Consider the following 12,531-nt stretch of genomic DNA (forward strand, 5'->3'; position numbering starts at 1 on the left):
AGCGAGCGAGAGCGGGGTGGGCCCTGTGCGAGCGAGCGAGAGCGGGGTGGGCCCTGTGGGAGCGAGCGGGAGCGGGGTGGGCCCTGTGCGAGCGAGCGAGAGCGAGGTGGGCCCTGTGCGAGCGAGCGAGAGCGGGGTGGGCCCTGTGTGAGCGAGCGAGAGCGGGGTGGGCCCTGTGTGAGCGAGCGAGAGCGGGGTGGACCCTGTGTGAGCGAGCGGGAGCGGGGTGGGCCCTGTGTGAGCTAGCGGGAGCGGGGTGGGCCCTGTGTGAGCGGGGTGGGCCCTGTGTGAGCAAGCGAGCGTGAGCGGGGTGGGCCCTGTGTGAGCGAGCGTGAGCGGGGTGGGCCCTGTGTGAGCGAGCGAGAGCGGGGTGGGCCCTGTGTGAGCGAGCGAGAGCGGGGTGGGCCCTGTGCGAGCGAGCGAGAGCGGGTGGGCCCTGAGCAAGCGAGCGTGAGCGGGGTGGGCCCTGTGCGAGCGAGCGAGAGCGGGTGGGCCCTGAGCAAGCGAGCGTGAGCGGGGTGGGCCCTGTGTGAGCGAGCGAGAGCGGGGTGGACCCTGTGTGAGCGAACGAGAGCGGGGTGGACCCTGTGTGAGCGAGCGAGAGCGGGTGGGCCCTGTGCGAGCGAGCGAGAGCGGGGTGGGCCCTGTGCGAGCGAGCGAGAGCGGGGTGGGCCCTGTGCGAGCGAGCGAGTGCGGGGTGGGCCCTGTGCGAGCGAGCGTGAGCGGGGTGGGCCCTGTGTGAGCGAGCGTGAGCGGGGTGGGCCCTGTGTGAGCGAGCGTGAGCGGGGTGGGCCCTGTGTGAGCGAGCGAGAGCGGGGTGGGCCCTGCGTGAGCGAGCGTGAGCGGGCTGGGCCCTGTGCGAGCGGGCTGGGCCCTGTGCGAGCGGGCTGGGCCCTGTGCGAGCGGGGTGGGCCCTGTGTGAGCGAGCGGGAGCGGGGTGGGCCCTGTGTGAGCGAGCGAGCGGGAGCGGGGTGGGCCCTGTGTGAGCGAGCGAGAGCGGGGTGGGCCAGTGTGAGCGAGCGGGAGCGGGGTGGGCCCTGTGTGAGCGAGCGGGAGCGGGGTGGGCCCTGTGTGAGCGAGCGTGAGCGGGGTGGGCCCTGTGTGAGCGAGCGAGAGCGGGGTGGGCCCTGTGTGAGCGAGCGTGAGCGGGGTGGGCCCTGTGTGAGCGAGCGAGAGCGGGGTGGGCCCTGTGTGAGCGAGCGTGAGCGGGGTGGGCCCTGTGTGAGCGAGCGAGAGCGGGGTGGGCCCTGCGTGAGCGAGCGAGAGCGGGGTGGGCCCTGTGTGAGCGAGAGCGGGGTGGGCCCTGTGTGAGCGAGCGAGAGCGGGGTGGGCCCTGCGTGAGCGAGCGAGAGCGGGGTGGGCCCTGTGTGAGCGAGCGAGAGCGGGGTGGGCCCTGTGTGAGCGAGCGAGAGCGGGGTGGGCCCTGTGCGAGCGAGCGTGAGCGGGGTGGGCCAGTGTGAGCGAGCGAGAGCGGGGTGGGCCCTGTGCGAGCGAGCGAGAGCGGGGTGGGCCCTGTGTGAGCGAGCGAGAGCGGGGTGGGCCCTGTGTGAGCGAGTGAGCGAGAGCGGGGTGGGCCCTGTGCGAGCGAGCGAGAGCGGGGTGGGCCCTGTGCGAGCGAGCGAGAGCGGGGTGGGCCCTGTGCGAGCGAGCGAGAGCGGGGTGGGCCCTGTGTGAGCGAGCGAGAGCGGGGTGGGCCCTGTGTGAGCGGGGTGGGCCCTGTGTAAGCGAGCGAGCGGGAGCGGGGTGGGCCCTGTGTGAGCTAGCGGGAGCGGGGTGGGCCCTGTGTGAGCGAGCGTGAGCGGGGTGGGCCCTGTGTGAGCGAGCGTGAGCGGGGTGGGCCCTGTGTGAGCAAGCGAGCGTGAGCGGGGTGGGCCCTGTGTGAGCGAGCGTGAGCGGGGTGGGCCCTGTGTGAGCGAGCGTGAGCGGGGTGGGCCCTGTGTGAGCGAGCGTGAGCGGGGTGGGCCCTGTGTGAGCGAGCGAGAGCGGGGTGGGCCCTGTGTGAGCGGGGTGGGCCCTGTGTGAGCGGGGTGGGCCCTGTGTGAGCGGGGTGGGCCCTGTGTGAGCGAGCGAGAGCGGGGTGGGCCCTGTGCGAGCGAGCGAGAGCGGGGTGGGCCCTGTGCGAGCGAGCGAGAGCGGGGTGGGCCCTGTGCGAGCGAGCGCGGGGTGGGCCCTGTGCGAGCGAGAGCGGGGTGGGCCCTGTGCGAGCGAGCGTGAGCGGGGTGGGCCCTGTGCGAGCGAGCGGGAGCGGGGTGGGCCCTGTGCGAGCGAGCGAGAGCGGGGTGGGCCCAATGCGAGCGAGCGAGAGCGGGGTGGGCCCTGTGCGAGCGAGCGAGAGCGGGGTGGGCCCAATGCGAGCGAGCGAGAGCGGGGTGGGCCCAATGCGAGCGAGCGAGTGCGGGGTGGGCCCTGTGCGAGTGAGCGAGAGCGGGGTGGGCCCTGTGCGAGCGGGGTGGGCCCTGTGCGAGCGGGGTGGGCCCTGTGCGAGCGGGGTGGGCCCTGTGCGAGCGGGGTGGGCCCTGTGCGAGCGAGGTGGGCCCTGTGCGAGCGAGGTGGGCCCTGTGCGAGCGAGGTGGGCCCTGTGCGAGCGGGGTGGGCCCTGTGCGAGCGAGCGAGAGCGGGGTGGGCCCTGTGCGAGCGAGCGAGAGCGGGGTGGGCCCTGTGCGAGCGAGCGAGAGCGGGTGGGCCCTGTGCGAGCGAGCGAGAGCGGGGTGGGCCCTGTGCGAGCGAGCGAGAGCGGGGTGGGCCCTGTGCGAGCGAGCGAGAGCGGGGTGGGCCCTGTGCGAGCGAGCGAGAGCGGGGTGGGCCCTGTGCGAGCGAGCGAGAGCGGGGTGGGCCCTGTGCGAGCGAGCGTGAGCGGGGTGGGCCCTGTGCGAGCGAGCGAGAGCGGGGTGGGCCCTGTGCGAGCGAGCGAGAGCGGGGTTGGCCCTTTGTGAGCGAGCGAGTGCGGGGTGGGCCCTTTGTGAGCGAGCGAGTGCGGGGTGGGCCCTTTGTGAGCGAGCGAGAGCGGGGTGGGCCCTGTGCGAGCGAGCGAGAGCGGAGTGGGCCCTGTGCGAGCGGGGTGGGCTCTGTGCGAGCGAGCGAGAGCGGGGTGGGCCCTGTGCGAGCGAGCGAGAGCGGGGTGGGCCCTGTGCGAGCGAGGTGGGCCCTGTGCGAGCGAGGTGGGCTCTGTGCGAGCGAGCGAGAGCGGGGTGGGCCCTGTGCGAGCGAGGTGGGCCCTGTGCGAGCGGGGTGGGCCCTGTGCGAGCGGGGTGGGCCCTGTGCGAGCGGGGTGGGCCCTGTGCGAGCGGGGTGGGCTCTGTGCGAGCGAGCGAGAGCGGGGTGGGCCCTGTGCGAGCGAGCGAGAGCGAGGTGGGCCCTGTGCGAGCGGGGTGGGCCCTGTGCGAGCGAGCGAGAGCGGGGTGGGCCCTGTGCGAGCGAGCGAGAGCGGGGTGGGCCCTGTGCGAGCGAGCGAGAGCGGGGTGGGCCTAGTGCGAGCGAGAGCGGGGTGGGCCCTGTGCGAGCGAGAGCGGGGTGGGCCGCGAGCGAGCGAGCGAGAGCGGGCTGGGCCCTGTGCGAGCGAGCGTGAGCCGGGTGGGCTCTGTGCGAGCGAGCGTGAGCAGGGTGGGCCCTGAGCGAGTTGTGAGCGGGGTGGGCCCTGAGCGAGTTGTGAGCGGGGTGGGCCCGGATCGAGGGTGGACCCTGAAGCGTGTTGTGAGCGGGGTGGGCCCTGAAGCGTGTTGTGAGCGAGGGTGGGCCCTGAGCGTGTTGTGAGCGAGTGTGGGCCCTGAGCGTGTTGTGAGCGAGGGTGGGCCCTGAGCGGGGTGGGGCCTGAGCGAGGTTGGGCTGTGAGCGGGGTGGGCCCTGAGCGAGTGTGAGCGGGGTGGGCCCTGAGCGAGTGTGAGCGGGGTGGGCCCTGAGCGAGTGTGAGCGGGGTGGGCCCTGAGCGAGGCCGTGTTGTGAGCGGGGTGGGCCATGAGTGTGTTGTGAGCGGGGTGGGCCCTGAGTGTGTTGTGAGCGGGGTGGGCCCTGAGCGAGTGTGAGCAGGGTGGGTGCTGAGTGAGTGTGAGCAGGGTGAGTGTGAACGGGGTGAGTGTGAGCAGGGTGGGTGCTGAGTGAGTGTGAGCTGGGTGAGTGTGAGCGGGGTGTGAGCTGAGTGAGTGTGAGCAGGGAGGGTGCTGAGTGAGTGTGAGCGGGGTGAGTGTGAGCAGGGAGGGTGCTGAGTGAGTGTGAGCAGGGTGAGTGTGAGCGGGGTGGGTGTGAGCAGGGTGGGTGCTGAGTGAGTGTGAGCAGGGTGGGTGCTGAGTGTGAGCGGGGTGAGTGTGAGCGGGGTGAGTGTGAGCAGGGAGGGTGCTGAGTGAGTGTGAGCAGGGTGGGTGCTGAGTGTGAGCGGGGTGAGTGTGAGCGGGGTGGGTGTGAGCAGGGTGGGTGCTGAGTGAGAGTGCCCTGGTTGGTGCTGACTGGGCGTGGGGAGCTAACTCTTGCTGTACGTGTGTGTTGTTTGTTGCACTAACTGCCACTCTGGGTGAGGAATCACTGACTGCAATGCTGGTTACCTGGTTCCTTGAGCTATGGACACCTGAGGTCCTGGGCTGCTGCAGCCCAAGGTAACCACTGTTGTCCAGTCGTTTGTTCCCCATTCCACTGTCTCTGAAATCACTGGCTCTTGACTAACTGTGATGCTGTTTTTCTCTCTATCCAATCTCCTGTTGTGTCGGTCGGTCGGTCGCTGCTGCTGCTGCTGCTGCTTGTGCACTGTTGCTCTCTCCCCCTTTCCTTCTCCTCTGGCTCCTCGTCCACAGCAACCTGCCAGACGCACCAAGGTGAGCACCGGCCAGTGGTAATGGGAATCCTTCTTCCAGGCGGATAATGTGAGCTGCCAGAGGCATTGTAACCTGGGTGTAGTGGATATGGGAGAGGGGCTGGGTGAAGATCTGAAAGATCCATGTGTTTGGAGCCTGTCACAGGTGTGATCTCTGTTGGCTGTCTGGGAGCTGGACCATGTACAGTACTCCAGCAGCACTGAGATCACAGTCAGCACAAAGCCTGCGTATTGGTGCTGGCAAACACCGCCACGATTGTTCAGAACTGCAACAGAGTTGACTACAAGCACCAGAGCATGGAGTGGACAGTGTAACTCTGGTCTATCGGGGGAGGGGGACTGCACGGTCAGGTAGTGAGTTCAAGTGACTCTAACAGTGGGAATGGGAGTGGGAGGCTGGGGACTCGATTGGGGAAACTAATGGAATGGCAGAGGCTTTAAAAATCTTCTCACAGGGTAATTAAAATCAGGAAGCAATAGATCAGGAGGAAATGAAAACGATCACACTGACCAGGGAAGACGTGCTGAAAAAAATGATTGATCCTAAAACTGGATAGTCTGTATCCTCGGGGCTTGAAAGAAGTGACAACACGTCAGTTACATTTTCCAAAATTGCTTTGACTGGAGACTGGTCCCAGCCAGTAAATGTAGCAGCTTTATTCAAGAAATTGAGTAATCAGATGGGAGGCAACTATAATAAACAAACTATTGTGATGCTAGAGATCTGAAACAAAAACAAGAAGTGCTGGAGAAACTCAGCAGATCTGTCAGCATCTGTGGAGAGATCAACAGAGTTAACACTGACCAAAGGGTCTGTTGCCATGCAGTCTGACTCTGTGGCAGTAAGGTCAGTGGACTTGCAGTATTAACTCTATATTTCTCTCCATTATCTCCAGCACTTCCTCTGTTTGAAGCAGCAAACCTAACCGCTTTCCTCACATCCATAATGGAGAAGGAGCTGCAATCCAATATTAAGGTTCTCGCCAGAGACTTAGACATTTGCAGTCTGACCAATCAGAGTCACTATGGTTTTATGGACTGGATATTGTGTTGAAAGAATCTATGAGAGTTCTTGATGATGTACTGTCCGAGGTGGATAGAAATATGGATACTCCATGAACATGTGTCCTTCTGAACTCAGGCTCTTCTGTACCAGAGGTCAGTATAGCATTAGGTGCATTGACTGCTTGCTGCAGAGAGAAACCAGGTGCTGGGATTTCCATCAGTTTTCCTCACAGCAGAGATTACTGTACAAGAAACCACTACAGGATGCAGGGCTAACGTTGTTCACAACGCTTGAAGCTAACAAAACAGGGAGAGATGTGACTCATTTTTAGGCGTACGGCTTCATGAAGGCTTCTCAACTGTTTATAGGCCATTCAGCCCTTCGAGCATGGTTCATGATGGTTGAGGCTAATCTGTTATTCCCGTTCTTCACCCATACCCTTTGATTCCCTCAGTCAGAAATGTGCTATACCAACTCCTCCCTGAAATCATCCAATATTTTGGCCTCAACTGCTTTCTATGGGAACACATTCCCCAGACTCTCCATTGTCTGGATGAAGACGTTTTCCCTTGTCTCTGTCCAAGGTGGCCTACCCCATATCTTCAGACTGACTCCTGGATCTGGGCATCGCTCAGGCGTCTATCCTGTCTACTCTTGTTGGAATCCCTAGAATTTTATAGGCCTCTATAAGATTCCACCTCCACCATTCTTGCGTCCAGTTCTGGTCACCCCTCTACCAGAAGGATGTGGATGCTTTGGAGAGGGTACAGGAAAGGTTTATCAGGATGTTGCCTGGACTGGGGGATTTTCGCTATGAAGGAAGGTTGGATCGACTGGGTTTGTCCTTCTGGAACGCAGGGGATTGAGGGGCGACCTGATAGAAGTTTATACTATTGTGAATGGCAGGGATAGAGTGGGAAATATGAGGCTTTTCCCCAGGGTGGAGGGGTCAGTTACCAGGGGACACAGGTTTAAGGTGTGGTGGGGGGGGGAGATGTTTAAAAGAGATGTGCGAGGGAGGTGTTTCACCCAAAGGGTGGGGAGTGCCTGGGACGTGCTGCTAGAGGAGGGGGGTGGAAGCAGATACAACAGCAGCATTCAAGAAACACCTGGACAGATACAGGAATAGGAAGGGAATAGAGGGGTATGGATCCTGTAAGGGAAGGGCAAAATGTGTCAGCACAGGCTTGGAGGGCCGAAGGGCCTGTTCCTGTGCTGGAGTGCTCTTTGGTCTGAACTCCAGTGTAAGCCAAACTGATTGAGTCTCTCTTCAAACATCAGTCCTGCATCACAGGAATCAGTTCAGCCAACTGTGGCAAGAACACCTTTCCTCTGATAAGGAGAGCAGATCTGTCCACAGGTCTCCATAATGCTGTGTATAATTGCAGCAAGGCATTGCTGCTCCTACTCCGATCCTCACACTGTGAAGGCCAACAGACCAGTCTGCTACCTGGACTCATGGCTGCACCTGCTTCCTTTCAGGTCTTGTTGCACATTCCCCGATCTCCGTTTATAACCATTCAGATAATAAGCTGCCTTCCTCTTTTTGCTACCAAAGCATATAAACTCACACTTATCCATATTTTACTTCTGTGCATTTCCCTACTTTCTTCAGAGCATAGGAGACTGAGGGAGGACCTTATAGAGGTGTATAGAACATGAGAGGCGTGGATAGGGCGAATACCTTCAGCCTTTTTCCCAGGGTTGGGAAATCGAGACGAGAGGGCATCAGGTTAAGGGAACCTGAGGGGCACCTTATTTACACAGGGGGTGGTACGCATGGGGAATGAGCTGCCAGAGGAAGAGGTTGAGGCGGGTACATTAACAACATTTAAAAGGCATCTGGGCAAATACACGGATAGGAAAGGATTAGAAGGATATGGGCCAAGTGCAGGGAGATAGGGTTAGTGTGGATGGATAATTTGGTCAGTATGGAGCTGTCTGGGCTGAAGGGTCTGTCTTCCTCCGTGCTGTAGAACTCTGTGACTCCACTCAGCCTGTCCAAATCCCACTGCAACATCTCTGCATCATCCTCTCAGCTCACCCTCCCACCCAGCTTTGGATTATCTGCAGGTTTGGAGATACTGTATTAAGTTCCCTCGTCTAAATCAGGACCATATATAGTGAATAGCTGAGGTGCCAGTATTGATCCCTGCGGGACCCCACTAATCACTGCCTGCCTTTCAGAAACACACCCAGTTATTCTCTCTTTGTCCAGTGCTCCATCCAGCTCCAATCTCCACTTTCCCCAACCTCATCCACTTGAAGTTTGCACATTAATCTGTCATGTGGGACGTTGTTGATAACCTCCTGAAAGTGTAAATATACCATATCTATTGGCTTCTATGAGTCGTATCTTGGAAGAATTCCAGAAGATTTGTCAGAACTTCATGCTGACTGTGCCCAATCCTGTTACTGTTATCCAAGTGCTCTGCTATGAAATCCTCTATTGAAGTACTCTGAGATATAGGTTATCAGGCCTTTGGGGATTCATCAGCTTTTAATCGCATCAATTTCTCTGATATCATTTCCTTCCTAATAGGGATTTCCTCCAGTTCCTCCTAACACTAATCTGCAGCATTTCTGGTCAGCTGTTTGTGCCCACCTTCATGATCCACAGTGTTTATTCAGCCCTTTGTGTTCCCCATTTGAATCTATGTCAGGGATTTAAATGAGGGAACGAGATGTAGGTGGGAAGGTCAGTTTGTTACTTTGAGGAAATAGTGAGCCTGCAAAGGGATATAAGAGTGTAAATGTCAGGGTGAACATTCAGCAGCTGGAGTGTCATGGCCAAGTGTGGCATTTGTCCATTTTGGCAGGAAAAAAAGCCACATCATTCACTCTCAGAATGAGGGTGTTGCTGGCTTAGCCAGCATTTATTGCCAATCCCAAAATGCCCTGAGGACAGTTGAGAGTCACATTGCTCTGGGTCTGGAGTCATGTGTAGGCCAAACCAGGTAAGGCTGGCAGTTTCCTTCCCTTAAGGGCATTAGTGACCCAGACAGGTTTTTCCGACAACCGACAATGGTTTCATGATCACCATTGGACTCTTAATTCCAGATACTTATTGGATTCAAATTCTCCCATCTGCTGTGGCAGGATTCCAAACCAGGTCCCCAGAACCTGTGCTGGTTTTCTGGATTAACAGACCAGAGATAATGCCACTGGGTTGTCACCTCCCCTCATTGCAGGCTCAGAGGGATCAGGGTGCCTTTGCACATGAATTATGTTATATGCAGATAGAGTTAAAAATCACACAACACCAGGTTACAATCCAACTACTTGGAAGCGCTAGCTTCCGGAGCGCTGCCCCCTCATCAGTTGGTTGTGGAATATAAGATCGTAAGACACAGAATTCCTAGCAAAAGGGCTACAGTGTAATCTTTTGCTATAAATTCTGTGTCTTATGATCTTATACTCCACACCCACCTGAAGGAGCAGCGCTCCGAAAGCTAGTGCTTTCAAATAAACCTGTTGGACTATTTCCTGTGTGATTTTTAACTTTGTCCACTCTAGTTTAACTCCGGCATCTCCAAACTATGCAGATAGAGCAAGTGATTAAGAAAGCAAATGGAATATTGTCATTTTTGCAGGAAAAATAGAATATAAAAGAAGTTTTTTATTACAGCTGTTCAGGGCCTTGGTGAGGGTACATGGTTTTGAGCTATGCCATTCTGTTGTTTGACTGGTCTGTGAAACAGGTCTCCCAGTTTTTGGCATGAGCCCTCACGTTTCGGTAAGGATGCCTTTGCAGGGTTCCGGTGCCTGGGGCAGTGTTCAGTTTTCCAGCGTCTGCAGTCATTGTTTTTACCTCATTGATTTTAACCCGACTGCAAATCCTCTTGCAAGGATGCCTGCCTTGAAGAAGTTTTCCTCCTCTCTCTACAAGAATATCTCTCCACGCTTCAGGCTCTCTGCCTTTATTCCTGATGAAGGGCTTTTGCCCGAAACGTTGATTTTGCTGAAGCTCCTCGATGCTGCCTGAACTGCTGTGCTCTTCCAGCACCATTGATCCAGAATCTGGTTTCCAGCACCTGCAGTCATTGTCTATATCGCAGTGTTCATTTGGTCTAGTTTTATTTCTTAGTGGTTTCTTTCCAATTACACATTCTGAATAAGAGAGACTTGAAACATTAACACTGCTTTCCCTCCACAGATGCTTCCACACCTGCTGAGTTTCTCCAGCAGTTTTTGTTATTGTTTTTGTTTGTGACAGGTCTCCAGCATCCACAGCTTTGTTTTATTTGTTTCAGCTTTTGTCATGTTTTGGTGGAACTGAGTAGTTAGTTCAGCCATTTCAGAAGGTGGTTAAGAAACCGAGCTCTGGCTCTGGATTTAAATGTAAACTTCCCTAATGGCTCTTAGCTAAACAATCGGCAATGCTTTCTTGGTCTTTGTGAGATGGGTGTTTAATTTCACTGTTTTTATTGAATTCAAGTTTCACCATCTGCTGTACTGGGATTTGAACACAGGTCCCTAGAACATTAGCCTGAGGTCGTGAATGACTAGTCGAGCAATATTATTGCAATGGCAATACCTGTAGATAAGGCGCACCATGATCTTCCTGAATAGCAGAGCTGGTTTGCAAGGCCAGACACTCCCCCCGGCATTCCACAGCCCCATAGAACATAGAACATAGAAGAATACAGCGCAGTACAGGCCCTTGGGCCCTCGATGTTGCGCCGATCCAAGCCCACCTAAACTACACTAACCCACTATCCTCCATATACCTATCCAATGCCCTCTTAAATGCCCATAAAGAGGGAGAGTCCACCACTGTTACTGGCAGGGCATTCCATGAACTAACGACTCGCTGAGTGAAGAACCTACCCCTAACATCAGTCCTATATCTACCCCCCCTTAATTTAAAGCTATGCCCCCTTGTAATACCCGACTCAATACGCGGGAAAAGGTTCATACTGTCGACCCTATCTAACCCCCTAATCATCTTGTACACCTCAATCAAGTCACCCCTAAACCTTCTTTTCTCTAGTGAAAACAGCCCCAAGTGCCTCAGTCTTTCCTCATACGATTTTCCTTCCATACCAGGCAACATCCTGGTAAACCTCCTCTGCACCCGTTCCAATGCCTCCACATCCTTCCTATAGTATGGCGACCAAAACTGCACACAATATTCCAGATGCGGCCGTACCAGAGTCTTATACAACTGCATCATGACCTCAGGACTCCGGAACTCAATTCCTCTACCAATAAAAGCCAGTACGCCATATGCCTTCCTCACCGCACTATTTACCTGGGTGGCAACTTTCAGAGATCTGTGTACATGGACACCAAGATCCCTCTGCTCATCCACACTACCAAGTATCCGACCATTAGCCCAGTACCCCATCTTTTTGTTATTCTTCCCAAAGTGAATCACCTCGCACTTAGCTACATTGAATTCCATCTGCCACCTTTCTGCCCAGCTCTGCAGCTTCTCTATATCCTGCTGTAACCTGCCACATGCTTCCTCACTGTCAACAACTCCTCCGACTTTCGTATCATCCGCAAACTTGCTCACCCAACCTTCTAACCCCTCTTCCAGGTCATTTATAAAAATGACAAACAGCAATGGTCCCAAAACAGATCCTTGCGGAACACCGCTAGTGACGGCACTCCATGAAGAAACTTTGCCATCAACTACTACCCTCTGTCTTCTTCCATCCAGCCAATTCCTAATCCAAACCTCCAACTCACCCTCAATGCCATATCTCCGTATTTTCTGCAGTAGCCTACCATGGGGAACCTTATCAAACGCCTTACTAAAATCCATATATACCACATCTACCGCTTTCCCCTCATCAACCTCCTTCGTCACCTTTTCAAAGAATTCAATAAGGTTTGTGAGGCACGACTTGCCCTTCACAAAACCATGCTGACAATCCTTGATCACATTATTCCTATCCAGATGTGCATAAATCCTATCCCTTACAATTCTCTCTAAGACTTTGCCCACAACAGAAGTGAGACTCACCGGCCTATAGTTACTAGGGCTATCCCTACTCCCCTTTTTGAACAAGGGAACCACATTTGCTATCCTCCAGTCTTCTGGGACTACTCCTGTAGACAAAGAGGACATAAAAATCAAGGCCAATGGCTCTGCAATCTCCTCCCTTGCTTCCCAGAGAATCCTAGGATAAATGCCATCAGGCCCAGGGGACTTATCTATTTTCACCTTTTCCAGGATTTCCAACACCTCTTCTCTACATACCTCAAAGCCATCCATTCTACTTATTTGTGACTCAGTATTCTCATCGACAACAATGCCCTGTTCCTGAGTAAATACTGAAGAAAAGTATTCATTCAGTGTCTCCCCAATCTCTTCCGCCTCCACACGCAACTTCCCCCTACTATCCTTGACTGGACCTATTCCTACCCTAGTCATTCTTTTATTCCTAACATACCTATAGAAAGCCTTAGGGTTTTCCCTAATCCTATCGACTAAGGACCTTTCATGTCCCCTCCTTGCTGCTTTTAGCTCTCTCTTCAGGTCCTTCCTGGCTACCCTATAACTCTCAATCGCCCCAATTGAACCTTCACGTCTCATCTTGAGATAGGCCGCCCTCTTCCATTTAACAAGGGATTCCAATTCCTTATTAAACCACGGCTCCCTCGCACGACCCTTTCCTTCCTGCCTGACAGGTACATAATTATCAAGGACACTCAATAGTTGCCCCTTGAACAAGTTCCACATATCATTTACACTCTTGCCTTGGAGTCTACTTTT

General features: G+C 56.0%; 1 protein-coding gene across 5 annotated transcripts in view; it reads left to right on the top strand.

The window, feature by feature from the left end:
• Window positions 1–12,531, top strand: part of LOC122553861 (dynactin subunit 1-like) — a 203,046-nt gene that overhangs the window by 45,248 nt on the left and 145,267 nt on the right. For 3 of the 5 annotated variants that reach the window (XM_087992308.1, XM_087992316.1, XM_087992310.1), the window contains one exon: window positions 4,779–4,799. The exons of the other annotated variants lie outside the window; for them this stretch is intronic. In XM_087992308.1, coding sequence (XP_087848434.1) covers window positions 4,779–4,799 — 21 coding nt within the window. The remainder of the gene's footprint in view (window positions 1–4,778; window positions 4,800–12,531) is intronic. 5 annotated transcript variants of the gene reach the window in all.

The sequence above is a fragment of the Chiloscyllium plagiosum genome, unplaced genomic scaffold (assembly GCF_037043375.1).
Source record: "Chiloscyllium plagiosum isolate Xiang-an unplaced genomic scaffold, Cpla_swu_hap1 HiC_scaffold_1, whole genome shotgun sequence".
In the NCBI taxonomy this organism is placed as follows: domain Eukaryota; kingdom Metazoa; phylum Chordata; class Chondrichthyes; order Orectolobiformes; family Hemiscylliidae; genus Chiloscyllium; species Chiloscyllium plagiosum.